The sequence below is a fragment of the Schistocerca cancellata genome, chromosome 6 (genome assembly GCF_023864275.1).
Source record: "Schistocerca cancellata isolate TAMUIC-IGC-003103 chromosome 6, iqSchCanc2.1, whole genome shotgun sequence".
Taxonomy (NCBI): Eukaryota; Metazoa; Arthropoda; class Insecta; order Orthoptera; family Acrididae; genus Schistocerca; species Schistocerca cancellata.
In genome coordinates this window covers 434,264,511-434,285,529 of record NC_064631.1, presented here as the reverse complement: position 1 = coordinate 434,285,529, position 21,019 = coordinate 434,264,511, and the positions used below count along the sequence as shown (strand labels likewise).

Below are 21,019 nucleotides of genomic sequence, written 5' to 3'. Positions count from 1 at the left end.
AATGTGTGAATTACCTCCTGATCATCCTCAAAATGTCTTCCACAAATGGTATCCTTTAATGGCCCAAACAAGTGGAAGTCCGAGGGGGCTAGGTCAGGTGTGACAGCCGTGGATGGTCTCCCTTACCACTGTAAATTGTGGAGCTCTGCTGAACCGCCTTCTGATTACCTCACCCTCTGTGTCCAGTGACTAATTGTGCTTCTGTCAACAGCAGATGCTCCGAAGACTTTGCACAAGCATTTGTGAATATTCCCCACAGTTTCTTTCTCTGCAGTGAGAAATTCAATGGCGGCATGTTGCCTGTAATATTCATCACCTACAGACACCATTTTGAAACTATCCTACAGCTATGCTATCTAACATTTTGCATTCGTAGCATTGTTTTTGGCTGAGAAAAAAATGCAGTGCATTACTTTCTGGGCAATCCTCAAGGTTGTTGGAAAACTCAAAAGCAGAGTTAATTTATGATAAATGCAGATAATATATACAGTTACTCCTCTTTAAGGGAAAACTAGATCCTACATAACATGTTTGTTAGAAAATCTGCTACAGTAACTAAATCACAAACACCAGTTTACTACAAATTCTCATAGTTTTTATTAAGGACGATGGTAGCTTCCAAAAATTCTCAAAAACACATGTGCATGTGCATTGATATACAATGAAATTGAGAGGTGATATGCATTCTTTGGCACAATTGCAAACCACAAACACTGATTTGCAACAAAAATAAATTACATATCCAAAACCCTTGTACTGGTAACTTATGAAAATATGGTTTTGCAAGCATCCAAAAATTCTCAAAAATAATCTTTTTTCACATAACTTATAGTGAAATTAGAGAATAATTGTTTTGAACAAGGATAGGCCTATTGTTCTAAAAAATTTAAAAAGACTTACGCAGAAGACAAATAGAAGATTTGGCATTATGAGATAATAGCAGGGAAATGTAGCACATAATTATAAGATGCACATAATCATAAGATACACACGAAACCTACTTCTGAAGTAGTGGCTGAGGATTTCGGATCAATGTAAAGTCATTTTGATGGGATACATTTTAAGCAAATGAAAATGTTCAAGTAAGTTTATACAAGTTTCTTATGAAGATGGCTTGGAAACTGAAAATCATAATCATTGGAAAAGTGACAAAATAGTTTCACAAATTCAAAGAACCAGTATTTGTTACAGATGTGTAATGAAACTTGGTTCCACAACAGAGTGTGCAAAGTGTGGTTTAGTGGTTCTGGTACAAGTAAGAACCTGTATGCCAAAAAGAGGAGCTGCAACCTGATGGCAGGTGACAACCAAAACAGCCACAGTACAAAAGCTGTGCATGCAACTGGACCTGCAAGTGCTTGCGGCCAGCCTAATGCCATCACGACTGATTGCACTGAGGATGTTGAGCAAGTAGATCCCGCAGATCTGTATGCTCAACACCCACATGCCACCTACAATCTCACTAAACCTTGAATAGTGGAGTACGTGTAACCTGTCTACTGCTGTACTTACAGATGATAAGTGTTAACATGGACCTTGCCTTCACCTTCAAAAAGCCTGCTTTCAGGGCGCTCATGCAACAAAGTTAAGAGCCAGAAACCATGTTGAATCTTGGTATGGCATCCCTCATTTGTTAAATAGGTAAATGAAGAAGATCATGATGATGATGAGAGCAGATAAAAATAAAACAAACAAACAAACAAACATGTGCACACCAGTTTCCAAAAAATTTAAAACTATTCCATTAAGTTTCGGGTGTGCAGCCGCAAGAAATCTCCTTCTTTTTTGGCTGCACACCCGAAACTTAATGGAACAGTCTTTGCACCGCCAAAACCTGAAGATTCACACAGTTTACAACTAGTTTGTGTAGCCCCTTCCTCTAGCTTGATTACCGTTAGTTTGAAATGACACAGGTTGAAGGAGGGTACAAACATCCAGAATTGTCCATGAATGTGGAACTGACTGGGCCTTTAACCATGGAAGTTATGGTACTGATGGCAATAGTGGAAAGGGTTGCACTTAAAATAATTTCTTAAGGGAATTCATTCTGCTACTCAAATATGTAAAGCACGACTTCACCATCTTACGAGCGAATACAGCTTTACATTAGGAAGGACCATAGGAACACAGGGAGCCTATCATGAAAAACAAATTGATGAAGCCTAAATGTATAATTTATCTAAATCAATGCATGTACCAATTTAATGCTCTTTTTATAGGAACCCATCACCGTGGGTTCAGGAAGTATGGATCTACCATCAACAACCTGATGCTGCTGCACTTATGCAAGTGACTTTTCTATGAAGACAGCATTGAACTGGTACATTCTTTGACTAAGGAAAGTCCTAATCTCTAGGATCCAGGTAAGGCAACAGTTGCCTTTTGCCTCAAGGTCTGCACTCCAAAGTTATTTAACCACCTGCCTATGTAACATATATGCTACATCCAACTTTTATTATTCTTTTGGCTCAAGGAGTAAACTAAACTGTCTGTACCTGATTGCATAATACACTTTATGTCATGTGTTGTCTGTGCACCACTTGTTTTGATTTCTGCATGTACCCAGTAGGTGGTAGTATCTTCTTGAAGAAAGCTGTTTATCACACAGTCCGCATTTCTATGAGAAATAAAGATAATTTCTCTGTTTTTAGCAATTTTAATTATTTAGACACCCCCCCCCCCCTCTCAATGAACCATGGACCTTGCCGTTGGTGGGCAGGCTTGCGTGCCTCAGCAATACAGATAGCCGTACCGTAGGTGCAACCACAACAGAGGGGTATCTGTTGAGAGTCCAGATAAATGTGTGGATCCTGAAGAGGGGCAGCAGCCTTTTCAGTAGTTGCAGGGGCAACAGTCTGGATGATTGACAGATCTGGTCTTGTAACACTAACCAAAACAGCCTTGCTGTGCTGGTACTGCAAACGGTTGAAAGCAAGGGGAAACTACAGCCGTAATTTTTCCCGGCGGCATGCAGCTTTACTGTATGGTTAATGATGATGGCGTCCTCTTGGGTAAAATATTCCGGAGGTAAAATAGTCCCCAATTCGGATCTCCGGGCGGGGACTACTCAAGAGGACGTCGTTATCAGGAGAAAGAAAACTGGCGTTCTACGGATCAGAGCGTGGAATGTCAGATCCCTTAATCGGGCAGGTATGTTAGAAAATTTAAAAAGGGAAATGGATAGGTTAAAGTTAGATATAGTGGGAATTAGTGAAGTTCGGTGGCATGAGGAACAAGACTTTTGATCAGGCGAATACAGGGTTATAAATACAAAGTCAAATAGGGGTAATACAGGAGTAGGTTTAATAATGAATAAAAAAATAGGAATGCGAGTAAGCTACTACAAACAGCATAGTGAACGCATTATTGTGGCCAAGATAGACACGAAGCCCATGCCTACTACAGTAGTACAAGTTTATATGCCAACTATTGAAATTGAAAAAATGTATGACGAAATAAAAGAAAGTATTCAGATAGTGAAAGGAGACAAAAATTTATTAGTCATGGGTGACTGGAATTCGGTAGTAGGAAAAGGGAGAGAAGGAAACGTAGTAGGTGAATATGGATTGGGGGTAAGAAATGAAAGAGGAAGCCGCCTGGTAGAATTTTACGCAGAGCATAACTTAATCATAGCTAACACTTGGTTCAAGAATCATCAAAGGAGGTTGTATACATGGAAGAACCCTGGAGATACTAAAAGGTATCAGATAGATTATATAATGGTAAGACAGAGATTTAGGAACCAGGTTTTAAACTGTAAGACATTTCCAGGGGCAGATGTGGACTCTGACCACAATCTATTGGTTATGAACTGTAGATTAAAATGGAAGAAACTGCAAAAAGGTGGGAATTTAAGGAGATGGGACCTGGATAAACTGAATAAACCAGAGGTTGTGCGGAATTTCAGGGAGGGCGTAAGGGAACAAATGGCAGGAATGGGGGAAAGAAATACAATAGAAGAAGAATGGGTAGCTTTGAGGGATGAAGTAGTGAAGGCAGCAGAGGATCAAGTAGGTAAAAAGACGAGGGCTAGTAGAAATCCTTGGGTAACAGAAGAAATATTGAATTTAATTGATGACAGGAGAAAATATAAAAATGCAGTAAATGAAGCAGGCAAAAAGGAATACAAACGTCTCAAAAATGAGATCGACAGGAAGTGCAAAATGGCTAAGCAGGGATGGCTAGAGGACAAATGTAAGGATGTAGAGGCTTATCTCACTAGTGGTAAGATAGATACTGCCTACAGGAAAATTAAAGAGACCTTTGGAGATACGAGAACCACTTGTATGAACATCAAGAGCTCAGATGGAAACCCAGTTCTAAGCAAAGAAGGGAAAGCAGAAAGGTGGAGGGAGTATATAGAGGGTCTATACAAGGGCGATGTACTTGAGGACAATGTTATGGAAATGGAAGAGGATGTAGATGAAGATGAAATGGGAGATACGATACTGCGTGAAGAGTTTGACAGAGCACTGAAAGACCTGAGTCGAAACAAGGCCCCGGGAGTAGACAACATTCCATTACAACTACTGACGGCCTTGGGAGAGCCAGTCCTGACAAAACTCTACCATCTGGTGAGCAAGATGTATGAGACAGGTGAAATACCCTCAGACTTCAAGAAGAATATAATAATTCCAATCCCAAAGAAAGCAAGTGTTGAAAGATGTGAAAATTACCGAACTATCAGTTTAATAAGTCACGGCTGCAAAATACTAACGCGAATTCTTTACAGACGAATGGAAAAACTAGTAGAAGCCGACCTAGTGGAAGATCGGTTTGGATTCCGTAGAAATATTGGAACACGTGAGGCAATATTGACCCTATGACTTATCTTAAAAGGTAGATTAAGGAAAGGCAAACCTAGGTTTCTAGCATTTGTAGACTTAGAGAAATCTTTTGACAATGTTGACTGGAATACTCTCTTTCAAATCCTGAAGGTGGTAGGGGTAAAATATAGGGAGCGAAAGGTTGTTTACAATTTGTATAGAAACCAAATGGCAGTTATAAGAGTTGAGGGGCATGAAAGGGAAGCAGTGGTTGGGAAGGGAGTGAGACAGGGTTGTAGCCTCTCCCCGATGTTATTCAATCTGTATATTGAGCAAGCAGTGAAGGAAACAAAAGAAAAATTCGTAGTAGGTATTAAGATCCATGGAGAAGAAATAAAAATTTTGAGGTTCACCGATGACATTGTAATTCTGTCAGAGACAGCAAAGGACTTGGAAGAGCAGTTGAATGGAATGGATAGTGACTTGAAAGGAGGATATAAGATGAACACCAACAAAAGCAAAACGATGATAATGGAATGTAGTCAAATTAAGTCGGGTGATGCTGAGGGTATTAGATTAGGAAATGAAGCACTTAAAGTAGTAAAGGAGTTTTGCTATTTGGGGAGCAAAATAACTGATGATGGTCGAAGCAGAGAGGATATAAAATGTAGACTGGCAATGGGAAGGAAAGCGTTTCTGAAGAAGAGAAATTTGTTAACATCGAGTATAGAATTAAGTGTTAGAAAGCCGTTTCTGAAAGTATTTGTATGGAGTGTAGCCATGTATGGAAGTGAAACATGGACGATAACTAGTTTGGACAAGAAGAGAATAGAAGCTTTTGAAATGTGATGCTACAGAAGAATGCTGAAGATTAGATGGGTAGATCACATAACTAATGAGGAGGTGTTGAAGAGGATTGGGGAGAAGAGAAGTTTGTGGCACAACTTGACTAGAAGAAGGGACCAGTTGGTAGAACATGTTCTGAGGTCTACAATTCAGCAATGACCTACGCTTTCACATTCCAGTGCCACTGTTTCATACCATTTAGATGTTTAATACTGAGTTTTCTGGGTATTACATGTAGTCCAGTTATATTCTAACATAAATAGTATTCACTATGAACATGTCCTAAAATTTTGCTGAGTCACTCCAACTTTTTAATCTAAGGAAAAGATAAAGTGCTACTCACCATAAGGGTGACACACTGAATTGTAGGCAGGCACAACAAAAGGACATTTAAGACAAAAGCTTTCTGCCAAAAAGCCTTCATCAGAAAATGAAAAATACACACACACACACACACACCTCATGCACACAACAGCCATCTCCAGCAACTCAGACCGGAATTCTGGTCCGAACAGCTGAAGATAATGGTAATGTGTGTGTGAGGTGTGCTTGCTTGTATGAACAAATGTGTGTCTGTGTGTTTCCTTTTCTTATGAAGGCTTTGGCTGAAAGGTGATGTATACATGTGTTTTCATTGTGCCTGACTGCAGCTCAACGTGTTATCTTTATGGTGAGCAGCAATCTATCTTTTTCTTACACTGCTGGTACTCCAATCTGGAGTTTCCATTGTTTCAATTTTTTAATTTAGTACGGCATTTTAGTTTTATTTTTGTCACAGAACAATGCACTGATAACCAATATAAACTTTGTATTCATAAAATATAAGCTCAGAACCGAGGATGGTGGCCATACTACCTCCCTCCATAAGCTGGGAGAATGTGAAGTCTGCCACAGTTAAAAACTTCTATAATAATTTCCTTTAACTTTCTGTCAGTGTGCCACAGCATGCTACACTTGATTGAGTATTATCTTCTTCTTCTTCTTCTTCCTCTCTCTCTCTCTCTCTCTCTCTCTCTCTCTCTCTCTCTCTCTCTCTTTCTCTCTCTAATAAAAGGGGGTTCAGATATAAACACTACACTAAACTAAATTCCACCCGAACAGGCCTCGCAAGACGGGAATGGTACTGACCGACTGCCATGTTATCCTCAGCCCTTAGGCGTCACTGGATGCAAATATGGAGGGGTGTGTGATCAGCAGACCATTCTCCCAGCCATTGCCAGTTTTCGGACCAGAGCTGCTACTTCACCATCAAGCAGCTTCTCAATTTGTCTCACAAGAGCTGAGTGCACCCCATTTGCCAACAACACTTGGCGGTGGGCTGTCACCCATCCAGGTGCCAGCCAAGCCCAACAGCATTTAACTTCGGTGATCTGATGGGAACCGTTATTACCACTGCAGCAAGTCCATTGGTGGGAGTTCAGAAATGTTGTATCGAAAGTCCAATGTAACACTCTCTATAGGAAACCTGATCCAGGCAGGTGATGGTTGTAGCCTTGGTTAAATGTCCTACCAATCTCTGGGTTGCCTGCAGTTACTGTTTGGAAAGACATCCTTCCTTCAGCACAGGTGTTACAGGTGGCTGACTGCTCTATCTGGAAATTATTATGATAGATTTCCATATTTGTTTTGAGATAGTTGTTTAGGCACTACCCAGTCTGCAAAGTGTACCTAACTGTGAAGCAATCACTAGTGTAAATTGTCATCCCTTTCTCACTGAGCTGTATGAGAGCTGAAGAACTTATTGAGAGGTCTTGAACAATCTGAACTGAGAAGGGCTGAACATCCCACCAACAATGAGGCTATTAGAGATACAGCACACATTCAGATTGTGGAAGGAAATCAGCTGTGTCCTTTTCAAAGAAATGATCTCAACATTACAGCTAAGCAATTTTATGGAAATAATGGTGCAGCAACACTTGTCATGTTTCATCCTGCTACTTTTAATAGTTCATTACTTCCTTGTCCTTGACCCAAACAGCTGTGTAGCTCTATGTATTTAGACTTCCACAGAGTGCATAGCAATCCTCAGTTGCACTATTTCTGCACCAAGAGAACAGAATATATAAATAGCTAGCCTGGAAACCGTGGAACAGATAAATCAGTGAATTATGATGAGATGTACACATTTTTGGAAATTGTTGCATTGTTAAAATACAGCTTGCTGGCTGTACAATATCCATTTTGACAGTTCCCTTTTAGGCACTACCCAGTCTGCAAAGTGTACCTAACTGTGAAGCAATCACTAGTGTAAATTGTCATCCCTTTCTCACTGAGCTGTATGAGAGCTGAAGAACTTATTGAGAGGTCTTGAACAATCTGAACTGAGAAGGGCTGAACATCCCACCAACAATGAGGCTATTAGAGATACAGCACACATTCAGATTGTGGAAGGAAATCAGCTGTGTCCTTTTCAAAGAAATGATCTCAACATTACAGCTAAGCAATTTTATGGAAATAATGGAAAACCTAAATCTGCATTGTCAGATGGGATTTGAACTGCCATCCTCCTCTACACGAGACCAGTATTTTATCGCTGCACCATCTCAAACAATACTAGGAACAAACAGGGAAGCTGTGCTCCAACGACTGTCAGAGCCCCATCTTCTACAGTGTTATTAGGGCATATGTGTGATAAACATACAGTTACCGTAACATCACATAAACTATTACAGAGACTGCTTGCAAGTTGGTGTTGAGGGTGAGAGGCGAGGTAAGATATGTTTCATTAACAAGATGGGAACACCTTCTTTAGTTCCTTCCTCACTTATGTCCTCCTTTTGGTGGAGACCGTAATCTCCTAGCATACAGGTGTCAACATCTTTAAAATGCGATGCTAGGAGTCTTAAATACTATCAACTTCTGTGAGCTATTAGTTTCAGCTCCTCTACATGTTCACTGTCCCATTCAGGTTTCGTTACAGTACCAGAGTAATTTGATAGGTGAGGTTTCATCATTTTCATGCTGCCCAGACTGTGTACACATGGGAGCTGATGGTTCAGAGTATGAACTGATGATTCCCTTTGACAGACTTCATATATGTTTACTTTTATTTAAGGATTCTTTTCAGACTCATCAGTAAACACGACTATGGAATGAGCTGACAGTTTTAGATCTGTTCTTATACGTTTCCATTTTTTCACTTTTTTATCAGTAGCAATGTTGATGGGAATGAGCATTTTGAGATGTTGCTTATTGAATTTTGTGACGCTCGTTATTATGATGCAGTTTGCAGTATTTTTATGGTCTCAGCACTTTGTGTGATTGGTCTGCAGATGTTATTAAAGTGGGGACAGCAACTGCCTTGCAGTTCCACTTGTAGGAGCACTTATTCATGATAAATGCTGTTGGGTTGTGCCTGAGTCGATATATCCACTTAGGTGGCAGCTTTTAACTACTGATACAAAATATGTGGTAAATATTGAAGGTTGTAACGCTATATGTATCTTCTCTCTGCAGTATAGGTCACTCAGTGGGTAACCATTATCTCTTGAAACACTGAATGGCTTCAGTTTCATGCTGAGACTCCTGTTTCATGGGCTATCTTGGCACATCTGCCATGTATTGCCTGCCCATTACTTGCAACAATTTGGTTTTCATCACCTCACAACAAAACTATCTATGCACAAACATGTGTTGGCCAACTAGTGAAATCAAGACAAAATCTGAAACAGAATCTAGCTACAATTCACCCAGGGGGATCATCTGCCAGTTAATATATGAAGTGGAAAGTCCACCTGACATTTCAGAGTATAATTAATACCTGACAATAACTATAACTCACACTGCTGAAGTACTGCAGCTCTTAATCATTTCCATACCACTTCATTCTCACTCTCAATAAATATTTGGAAGAAACAATGTTATGTCTACAGAGAAAGATGACTGATATTATATACTGACAGTTATAACAAATTTTGTCTGTACATTTGATATCTTCACAGTCCACAGTATATAAAAATATAAAAGATGCACATAAAACTTAAAATCTGTAGATGGTTTGCCAGTTCTGTTTTTAATTAACAAAACAATAATACTTGGCAGTTCATACCTGTCTATAACATTATGGCTCTCGTTAATAAATAGTTCAAACTCACTTTCAAGTTACAACTAGAATGTAAGCTGGTACTTACAAAATTGTGCGGTTTGTAGATAGTCATAATACATATGCACAAATCATGATTTACCATTCTGTGTGAAACAGTGTTAGTGATGAAAATCTACTGACTTGCAGATTTGTCCCAATATTTTTTATCCAGAATAGCTTGCTAGCTCTTGAGGTAATATGGGATACACTATCACTTTGACATCATTTAAGAAATAGGATACCTCGTGTATTCGTCTAAGCTCAAAAACTAATGCGATTTTAAGAGATTTTAAGAGTGCCTGCACAGCACCCACCATTCATTTGCTCATGGTGCATTTATCACTAGGTTTATCGGCCCCTACAACAATTACCACTTTTGTTATTTTGTAAGAAGAGTGACAGCCCTACAAGTCATCTGAACAATAATTTTTATCATACTGGCTTCCATTGGATGAAGTAAAACTTTTCATTACTTTGATTCTGTTACTGTACATTTCAGCTACGAAGTATCATACCCAAGTTCACTTCTATTACGCGTTGGACTAATCTCCTATGATTTTATCTTCTAATAAGTTCAACTTATATTTATTCCAAGATTACATTTAAAAATATCAGTAGCCTGTAGCTGAAACTGTACAGTAATAGAAACAAAATTCAAAGAAGTTTTACTACATCCAATGGCAAGTGGTGTGGTAAAATGCTACATAACAAATAACTGAAACAGCAAACATAACAAATAACTAAAACAGCAATAAATGTGAAAAAATTACTGCATTATATGCCACTAAACCTTCATTTGGTAAAGTGATAGAAAATTATTTTCCCAAAAGTACAGCAACAATAACTTACTGTTAATCTGTGGTGAAGAAGGTCCAATACTGTGCTTACTTTATTGCTAAACAAAACGTATTTGCAGTTTACTTCATTTGCTTGACAAGCAAGAGTATATGATGTGCATACTGTTACATAGCATCTGAAAAAGACATAGTTAATATTAGAAACTACACCATTTAATTCAAATTGGTAAAAAGAATTAATACGTGTTTTTAAAGACCGATTGCTATGATTCTGATTTTAGCTTACTTGGAAGACAAGTATGGAGCCATGTTTGGAGGTACATCCATAGCCAAATTAAGCATGTTTGAAAGCACAGTAAAACCATTCAGTGCCTGGAAAGCCAACTGATCAAGCGTATTCTGTAATGAGAACACACAAACAAAATAATGTGAAAGGTGAACACACAAACAAAATAATGTGAAAGGTGCATACCTAGCAATGTAGGGAAAGAAAAACACTACACACACACACACACACACACACACACACACACAAATTACGTTCAGTTTGAATTCTGACAATAACTTGGCATATGGACAGCAACGAGAAGGCAGGCAAAACAATGACAGAATCAGCAAAAATACATGTAAGAAACGAAATGATCCAAATACAAAACAAGCAGTCCTTGTCATCAGAGATGGAAAAAGGATTTTAAAAAGGTATGTAGAGTAAAAATCACAACAATTTTTTTATTTTTTGAAGAAAAAGAGTACAACAAGAGTACTTCCATTAGGAATGTGGGTGCACTCAGCGACTGTGATATGACTTTCAAGCAATCAGCTGTCCTTTTCTTTCAATTTTTATTAGGCAAATCTAGATTTTGGCTAGAGCTTAACCATTATCAATGCACTGTTTCATAGTATCAATGCATGTCTTAGTACATCAGTTTCCTATTGTTTGGGCTTCTGTCACAGTTTGTTCAAGACTACTGTGACAGAAGCCTGAACAATAGGGGACTGACATACTAGGGCATGAATTGATACTATGAAATAGTGCATGATGATGGCTAGCCACTAGCCAAAATCTAGATTTTGCCTGATAAAATCTGAAAGAAAAGGATGAATGATTGCTGTGCTCTATCAGTTGAAAAAGGAGTATAAGATGGGGGAAACCTGTGGATGTTAGGGAATATAAGCTGCTTTAAAATGATTCTTCATTTAATTGTTTGAAGTTACAAATTATGTCGACTAGAAAAATAAAAACATTTTATCATTATTTGAACTGAAAATGTTAAATATGAGATGTCAAAAGTATGATGAACACATGATATTCTTAATGCATGTTTACACCTGTGCAGTTTTCTGGGTGCACTATCTGCATCCAGTCATTGCGCAAAGAGGAAGGAGGTGCACGCACCAGTGCAAAGTCACTCATGCCACTGATTCATGCACATGGGCCACTGTCTGCAGACACAGGAGTCTCTTTAGCATAGATGGGGAGAAATGTGTAACAGTTGTACACTTGTGCATTGTCCTCTGCATTTGGTGCTTTGTTTCACTACATTTCACGGTTAAAAGATCCAATTTTTAACATGTCTTCAAATTTGTCTTTGCATTAACACTTTGGATTAGTGGTCCAACAAGAAACATGAAGAATTTAAATAGTATTATCATGCATTTCCTGTTTTCTGACTGTTTAATTTTGTGGACTATAAAAACAGAGTTTCCAGCTCCTCACAAATAAGAACAACCTGGAAACAAAACAATCCAACCTTCTGATGAATACACATTGAAGAAGAGCACTGATTCTGGGGCTCTTGATGTGCCACAGCCATCCTGGTTCCTTTCCACTCTGATTCTTAAATAGTTTGCAGGAAGGAGAGAGAACAACACAGAAATTTCTAGCAGTAATGCACATCCATAAGCTACTTTTTGATTTGCAAATGGAATTGGAAATGCAACATCTAATGTCTGGTTTCTCTTCATTAGCCACCAGTCAATCCCTGTATGTTTGTAGATCCATATACGAAACTACTTCCTTCTGTGCTTCACAAATTTCAACACATCTGGATTACAAGGGGATAATCAGACCTAATCAAGGATTTGGACAAGTCTGGGTCCATGACTAGCGACTTTTCATGCAACAGCACCTAGTTTCTGAAAAAATTGATGTTGTCAATTTATGCGTACCACCTATACCTGTAATGTTTATTGTGTTTTGGCCAAGCGGGTAAGGTTTGTGGCTACCACGATGGTAATAATGGTTCAAATCCTGCCTCTGTAGTTATGGTTTTTCCCCCCTTCCTTTTCTCTTTTTCTTTCTTTCTTATTGTACAGTACACCATTAAGTCGTACATGTCAGTTAAAATTATTCAAAAATTACCATTTTTGCCATGGTAATTTTATTAATAAATCAATCAAATTTTCTTCAGATATGTATTCTGTTTGCTATAGCATACAATACAGAATCATCTTACTCATTATTGCTTGCCTGGCTTGACATGCTAGAACAGAAGTTTGGATGGCATTTGTTGTGTAAGCAACTGAAACAGTGATTTGTAGAGCACTAAGCACATTTAATGAAAAGTACTGCTCTGTAGGCACACTGATTTTTCAGAAGTGATACCAGAAAACACAGTTCTTTCAAATTCAAACAGACCATTCTTTCTTCAATCGACTTTGATGTGAACTATACTGTGAAAGCAGGCGCACTAAATTTATGCTGAATCAAAGAATGAATTTTTTATGGAATCTTGTCTCTAAACAATTTCTCTATTAGGCTTTAGCAAGATGGAAGCATTTTGAATTTTTTTCATGAAAATTTTAACCTGCTTGTAAAAACAAAAATCACAGGGTTGACAAAGTGGAGTGCCCTTTTGTGGGATAATTTTTACAGTGCAGGTGCAAGCTTTTGTTTAGTTTATAGTTTGACTGTAAAGTGTCTAATCACTCTGCCTTCCCTACAGATGTAAAATATACAGAAACATATCTTGTCCCATGAACAGAAGACTGACAGATATTAAAAACTCTTCATACAGCACAATCATGAACTTCCCTGGTTTCGTGCAGGTCACAATTAAATTTTCTAATTTATCAGTCCATTTATCCACTTTCTTGTAACAATCCAACCAAATTTCCTGAACGGTTCTTGCATACATAGGAAAACATAAGGGAATACCTTTCTACATCTACATGTGCTGAATGAGCCATTACAGTACACTCTGGTTAGGACTCTTCAAAAGGGTCAACATCATCCAGGCTCTCCAAAGAGACTTGAGAATCACAGTCAGTCTCCTCAGTTTCCAGTCGGTCTCCTCAGTTTCCTCTCTCTTTCATGCACTTGCCACAACTTTGGTCAGAGCTGTAGTTTCCTTGCTCTTCAGTGTTTGGTCTTTTTTTTTGTTTTGAGGCTTTTCTCTTTCAGCAATGAGCCAACTGTGTCGTTCTGGGGTTATTAAAAGTGATAATGGGTCTATCCGATTACACTTGGTCACAGGTTTGTAAGGGTTACACCCTCCTCCGCCACTTCTCTCTCTCTCTCTCTCTCTCTCTCTCTCTCTCTCTCTCTCTCCCTCCTGTCACAGTGACATTTATGGTTTCATTAAACTTTCTTGTTTTTGTATGTTACAACTCTGACTTATTTCAGGATCCAGTTGGTACACAACATACTGTGATCTTCTATCTGGACAAATTCCAATGTTATTGAAGCCTGAAGTCATGTTTTTAGGCTTCAAAGCATCTGGTCATATTTTGGAAACAAGATCCACAAATTCTGATTTTGATGATGTTCTCTGATTGCTTCTTTCCATTGAATCAACTGTCGTTGAATGGCTTGACGCAACACTTATCTAAAGGTTGCAGCTGGTCAGTTATGTGTGGCAGCAATTTCATGATTGCAACTTCCTCTTACTTTGCTTTTTCAATTAATGTGCAATCCAAATAATTAAGGTGTCCATCCAACAGTAAAGGCCTATCTTTTACTGTATCACAGAAATTACTAAAATAACTTGAAACGATTGATGCTGTCATGAAATCATGAACTGAATTTGAATAAAACGTGTCAGGTAAATAATTTGTGCCCTTCCAGGGTCTCTCTAATGCATCCCATCACAGAGAACTAACAACTTGCAACTGTAGCACAGTCTACATTCTCTAGCACACTGTCAACCATAACATAAAACACGGTACGACAACAGCTGCATTATTGCCAACAGCAGCAAGAAAAACATATTTCAGTGTGTAGAACTGCATGATGATGAAATTTAGTGTATGAGTTTTAGGAAACAACTATATCATATTTTGGACCAGAGTGTATCATACATAAGAATTACACGGACTGCATAATAACTATCTACATGTAATAAATTAAACAATAATGAATAATCCAGCAGATGGAACAATATTTTCTGTTCATGCAACAAAATTTGGTAGCTTCAAAGTCCATACATGTGGAAAATATTCTATAACTTCATGCATATTTATTTTCAGTCTGCAAAGCTCTTTGTCAAAATTACTTTTTATCTAAAAAGAGGAGTTTATAACGGAAAAACAAATTGTGACTAACTACTTCTAAACAAAGACACTATATGTAACATCATAGACTGGGTGCATCATTCATTCTTTAATTTTTTTTTAATTTTTTTTTATTTTAGGTGCCTCAGTTTTGGGACACCTTACTTTGCAAAATGCAATGATACAATTGTATAGAATAGAACCTTTGATTGAAGAGCCAGACAAGTAATCCATAGGTCTGGTATTTGGTTTGGTCCCTAGATAGCTCTGGGATGCCTGTTACAAACATAAACTGACTATCACATTTTGTAATATTAAGTCAGAAGGAACTGAGGGTGGGGAAAAACTTTCAGCACGGTTTGTTATATGTTACTCACAGTTTGCTTAGTTAATTGTTTCTTATGCTAAGGGAAGCCAAAAGCATATCAGTAAAAGTACTGTAATGGTGATAAGAAACTTTTGAATTTGTGAGCAGCTGACTTTTCAAATAGTTCAAGACTGAGCCTCAATCAAACACAATTTTGAACGAATGGCAATGTCACATGTGGGTAAGATACAGGCAATCATCCTGATTATATGAAACTTCGTGTTATTTATTTATTTAATTTAATTTATTTATTTATTTATTCATCGTTAAGCATTTACATGCAATCGATGTCGTCATGAGTAATGTACAATTTACATATTAAGAAATATAACTATTGTGAGGTATCACACAAAGCTAAAGTATACATTTTAAAAGAACATACATAATAAAGGAATACATTTGATACATAAAAATATCCCACATAACTAAAGTGTTCATTTTAAAGAACGTGCATAATAAAAGAATACATTTCATACATAAAGATTTCTCCACATATTTAACAGTTAAATGTGGAACTACAGAGACAAAAAAAGCTTGGGAAGAGGTACAAACAGAGTTGCAAGTGTTTCGTAAGTCAGATCTATTTTTGAAGAGTTTTCAAATTCTTTAACACTGTAAAAAGCTTTGTCTTTCACCCATTTTTTAGTCTTACTTTTAAATATATTAAGAGACACACAATGTGCCTGCACAGGTAATGTGTTGAAAAGCCTTATTCCCATGTATTCTTAACTGTCTTGTGTTTTCTTGAGTCGAGTTGTTGGTATGTCTATCTTAAATGTTTGACGAGTGTTATGATTATGAACGGACTGCCTAAGGTTGTAACTGTTAAAGTTTTCTTTTATGTACAAAAGGCAGCTGTATATAAAAAGAGAAGGGACTGTCATAATCTGTAATTCTTTGAAGTATGACCTACATGATATGTTATTTTTGGTAATCCCAGAGATGCTCCTGATGACTTTCTTCTGCCAAATAAAAATTTTCCTGGACCATGGAGAATTACCCCATAGAAGAATACCATAGCTAAAGAGAGAAAGAGAGAGAGAGAGAGAGAGAGAGAGAGAGAGAGAGAGAGAGAGAGAGAAGAAAACGAATTGCTGCCAGTATTTTGCAAGATCTAGGTTTTAAGTTCCAAGCCCATTTTCTAAAAATGTAACTAAGAAGTTCTGAAACAAGGGTAAAAGTATTCATCCACACTTAAAATGATTATGTTAATTAAAAATTACAACTAAGAACCATGAAAGCAGTTAGTTTTTATGGAGTGGGGTTGGGGGCGCAAGCAGCCTCCAGCACTCATTAATATTAAAGTATCATTTCTCATCATCCGTTCTTCAATACTTTTTTTTCCATTAGTGTGACAGATGTTTACTACTGATCTTTGAAGTGCAATTAACAACTTGGAATTTGTCATCATTTCCATAAGAAACTGGGAATATCTTTTGCAAACTTAGTCAGTTTTTAATTATGACAACTCCTCATGTGAAGTAAAGAGAAATGCAGCAACAGCACACTGAAAACATAAGTGCTGAAAGTTTGAAATACATATCCGTCATTGCACAGAATGTAGTAACAAAACTTCTCTCACAATAAAGAAAACCTTAAGTGTCAAAATTTATTTAAGCATTTTTAAAGAGTTCTGCAGTCTGACTAATATAAAATAACATAAAAAGCATGCTAACTTTTATAAATGCATAATCTGCCACCAGTCAGGTGGAAATGAGTGTGCAACAGGCATAAGAAAGAACCAATATTTTCATAAGTCACCCATTTGCAGACCGTAATACTTCTTTAGACAGTAGCCTTACATAGAGGCTGGGTGGATTTCTCGTCTTCAGATTTTAATTGGCTTTAGTAAAGATACTAAGCATACTTAGTAAAGATACTAAGCATATACACTCAGTGTTTTCATAATGCACATATTAGATTATGTGCCCTCCATGGATCATACACCTACAGCAAACACTTTTAATACTTTGGCTTTGAACCATTTTCAGACAACATACCCACTGCCTAGCAACATGTACCAGGTTATCGATGGGTTAACAACATGACAATCTCACATGATAATAATTATTAATGTATGGTGTCAGTTTTCATCTTGTCATAACAAGGCAATGCGTGAATTTCTGACCTTTGTGTTCATTAGTACTGGAAACAAAATGAAAGTCTTGCCAGAAGCAGCATATAAAGTTCACAGTATACATTTTTCACTCATTACCATTGGACGTTAACTGTCATAGTTTTTATAGTGGTGGCAAAACCAAAGTTTCTGGCAATCATGGACTCTAGGCAAAGCAACCTTATTCAAAAAGGAATTTTCGAAAATATATATAACAATTGTCACCTGTTTGGACAGGATGCGGTTCACTTCACCCAAGGCTCGTTCAAGAGCTGTTACAGCATTATTTGGCCACTGCCCTTTCCCTTGTGTGTTGTGTAACTTATCAACATCACGGAGACATTTCTGCAGGCGAACTTTATTTGGAGACTCTATTTTTTGTGGAATCTCCCTCTTGGATTCATATTCCTGCCCTCTAAAACGCAAGAATATTATGATTAAATATTTTCAGAACTGCTTAAATTGAAAATGTTAGTACATCAGAATGCATTTTAAGATATAATAAACTTACAAGGCATAAAAGTAAAACTTGAATACATAGCCACAACTGAAATTTTGTACCAGACCAAAACTTAAACCCTGCTCATTTTAAGCAGTCAACTCAACTGTGCATGGCTCCATGTCTGACTCAGAATTTCATTGTTACTAGTGATGTATTCAGTGCATTCAATTCATTTTGTAGATAGTGAAATACACTAATAAAAACCAGATATATAATACGGAGAGCGAAGAGGGGAGGGGTGGAGGGGAGGAGGGTTTACTTCACATGATGTCATATATATATATACACCTAAAACAAAGATGATGTGACTTACCAAATGAAAGTGCTGGCAGGTCGACAGACACACAATTTTTTCCTTCGTGGAATGTTTCCTTCTATTATAACCATATATATATATATATATATAATAGAGGGAAACATTCCACGTGGGAAAAATATAATTAAAAAGAAAGATGATGAGACTTACCAAACAAAAGCGCTGGCAGGTCGATAGACACACAAACAAACACAAACATACACACAAAATTCTAGCTTTCGCAACCAACGGTTGCCTCGTCAGGAAAGAGGGAAGGAGAGGGAAAGACAAAAGGATATGGGTTTTAAGGGACAGGGTAAGGAGTCATTCCAATCCCGGGAGCGGAAAGACTTACCTTAGGGGGAAAAAAGGACAGGTATACACTCGCACACACACACACATCCATCCGCATATACACAGACACAAGCAGACATTTGTAAAGGCAAAGAGTTTGGGCAGAGATGTCAGTCGGGGCGGAAGTACAGAGGCAAAGATGTTGTTGAAAGACAGGTGAGGTATGAGCGGCGGCAAATTGAAATTAGAAATTAGCGGAGATTGAGGCCTGGCAGATAGCGAGAAGAGAGCATATGCTGAAGGGCAAGTTCCCATCTCCGGAGTTCTGACAGGTTGGTGTTAGTGGGAAGTATCCAGATAACCCGGACGGTGTAACACTGTGCCAAGATGTGCTGGCCGTGCACCAAGGCATGTTTAGCCACAGGGTGATCCTCATTACCAACAAACACTGTCTGCCTGTGTCCATTCATGCGAATGGACAGTTTGTTGCTGGTCATTCCCACATAGAACGCTTCACAGTGTAGGCAGGTCAGTTGGTAAATCACGTGGGTGCTTTCACACGTGGCTCTGCCTTTGATCGTGTACACCTTCTTGGTTACAGGACTGGAATAGGTGGTGGTGGGAGGGTGCATGGGACAGGTTTTACACCAGGGGCAGTTACAGGGGTAGGAGCCAGAGGGTAGGGAAGGTGGTTAGGGGATTTCCTCATCTCCTCAAACCCGGAACCTTCCACAGAAGAACCCCAAAAGTGCCCCACTTGTGACAGGATACTTTCCGGGACTGGATCAGATTCTGAATGTGGCTCTCCAGCAGGGATACGACTTCCTCAAATCCTGCCCTGAAATGAGATCCATCCTTCATGAAATCCTCCCCACTCCACCAAGAGTGTCTTTCCGCCGTCCACCTAACCTTCGTGATGATGAGACTTACCAAACAAAAGCGCTGGCAGGTCGATAGACACACAAACAAACACAAACATACACACAAAATTCTAGCTTTCGCAACCAACGGTTGCCTCATCAGGAAAGAGAGAAGGAGAGGGAAAGACAAAAGGATTTGGGTTTTAAGGGAGAGGGTAAGGAGTCATTCCAATCCCGGGAGTGGAAAGACTTACCTTAGGGGGAGAAAAGGACTCGCGCACACACACACACACACATATCCATCCGCATATACACAGACACAAGCAGACATTTGTAAAGGCAAAGAGTTTGGCCCAAACATACTCCTTCCCTCTTTCCTGACAAAGCAGCCGTTGGTTGCGAAAGCTAGAATTTTGTGTGTATGTTTGTGTGTCTATCGACCTGCCAGCGCTCTCTTTTGGTAAGTTTGCCTTTACAAATGGCTGTGTGTGTCTGTGTATATGCAGATGGATATGTGTGTGTGTGTGTGTGCGCTAGTGTATACCTGTCCTTTTCTCCCCCTAAGGTAAGTCTTTCCGCTCCCGGGATTGGAATGACTCCTTATCGTCTCCCTTAAAACCCAAATCCTTTCGTCTTTCCCTCTCCTTCCCTCTTTCCTGACGAGGCAACCGTTGGTTGCGAAAGCTAGAATTTTGTGTGTATGTTTGTGTTTGTTTGTGTGTCTATCGACCTGCCAGCGCTTTTGTTTGGTAAGTCTCATCATCTTTCTTTTTAGATATATTTTCCCACGTGGAATGTTTCCCTCTATTATATTTTGTTTGGTAAGTCACATCATCTTTCTTTTTAGATATATTTTTCCCACGTGGAATGTTTCCCTCTATTAATAATAGAGGGAAACATTTCACGTGGGAAAAATATATCTAAAAAGAAAGATGATGAGACTTACCAAACAAAAGCACTGGCAGGTCGATAGACACACAAACAAACACAAACATACACACAAAATTCTAGCTTTCGCAACCAACGGTTGCCTCGTCAGGAAAGAAGGAAGGAGAGGGAAAGACAAAAGGATTTGGGTTTTAAGGGAGAGGGTAAGGAGTCATTCCAATCCCGGGAGCGGAAAGACTTACCTTAGGGGAAAAAAAAGGACAGGTATACACTCGCACACACACACATATCCATCCGCATATACACAGACACAAGCCAGCGCTTTTGTTTGGTAAGTCTCATCATATATATACGGAAGAATATACACACTCCTGGAAATGGAAAAAAGAACACATTGACACCGGTGTGTCAGACCCACCATACTTGCTCCGGACACTGCGAGAGGGCTGTACAAGCAATGATCACACGCACGGCACAGCGGACACACCAGGAACCGCGGTGTTGGCCGTCGAATGGCGCTAGCTGCGCAGCATTTGTGCACCGCCACCGTCAGTGTCAGCCAGTTTGCCGTGGCATACGGAGCTCCATCGCAGTCTTTAACACTGGTAGCATGCCGCGACAGCGTGGACGTGAACCGTATGTGCAGTTGACGGACTTTGAGCGAGGGCGTATAGTGGGCATGCGGGAGGCCGGGTGGACGTACCGCCGAATTG

At 38.8% G+C, this 21,019-nt stretch overlaps 1 protein-coding gene across 5 annotated transcripts in view; it reads right to left on the bottom strand.

Moving 5' to 3' along the window:
* The window catches only part of LOC126088119 (S phase cyclin A-associated protein in the endoplasmic reticulum), a 581,441-nt gene that overhangs the window by 389,234 nt on the left and 171,188 nt on the right, over positions 1-21,019 (bottom strand). For all 5 annotated transcript variants that reach the window (XM_049906219.1, XM_049906218.1, XM_049906220.1 and 2 more), the window contains 3 exons: positions 17,693-17,882; positions 10,780-10,892; positions 10,546-10,669 (listed from right to left, as the gene is read on the bottom strand). In XM_049906219.1, the coding sequence (XP_049762176.1) occupies positions 10,546-10,669; positions 10,780-10,892; positions 17,693-17,882 (427 nt within the window). The remainder of the gene's footprint in view (positions 1-10,545; positions 10,670-10,779; positions 10,893-17,692; positions 17,883-21,019) is intronic.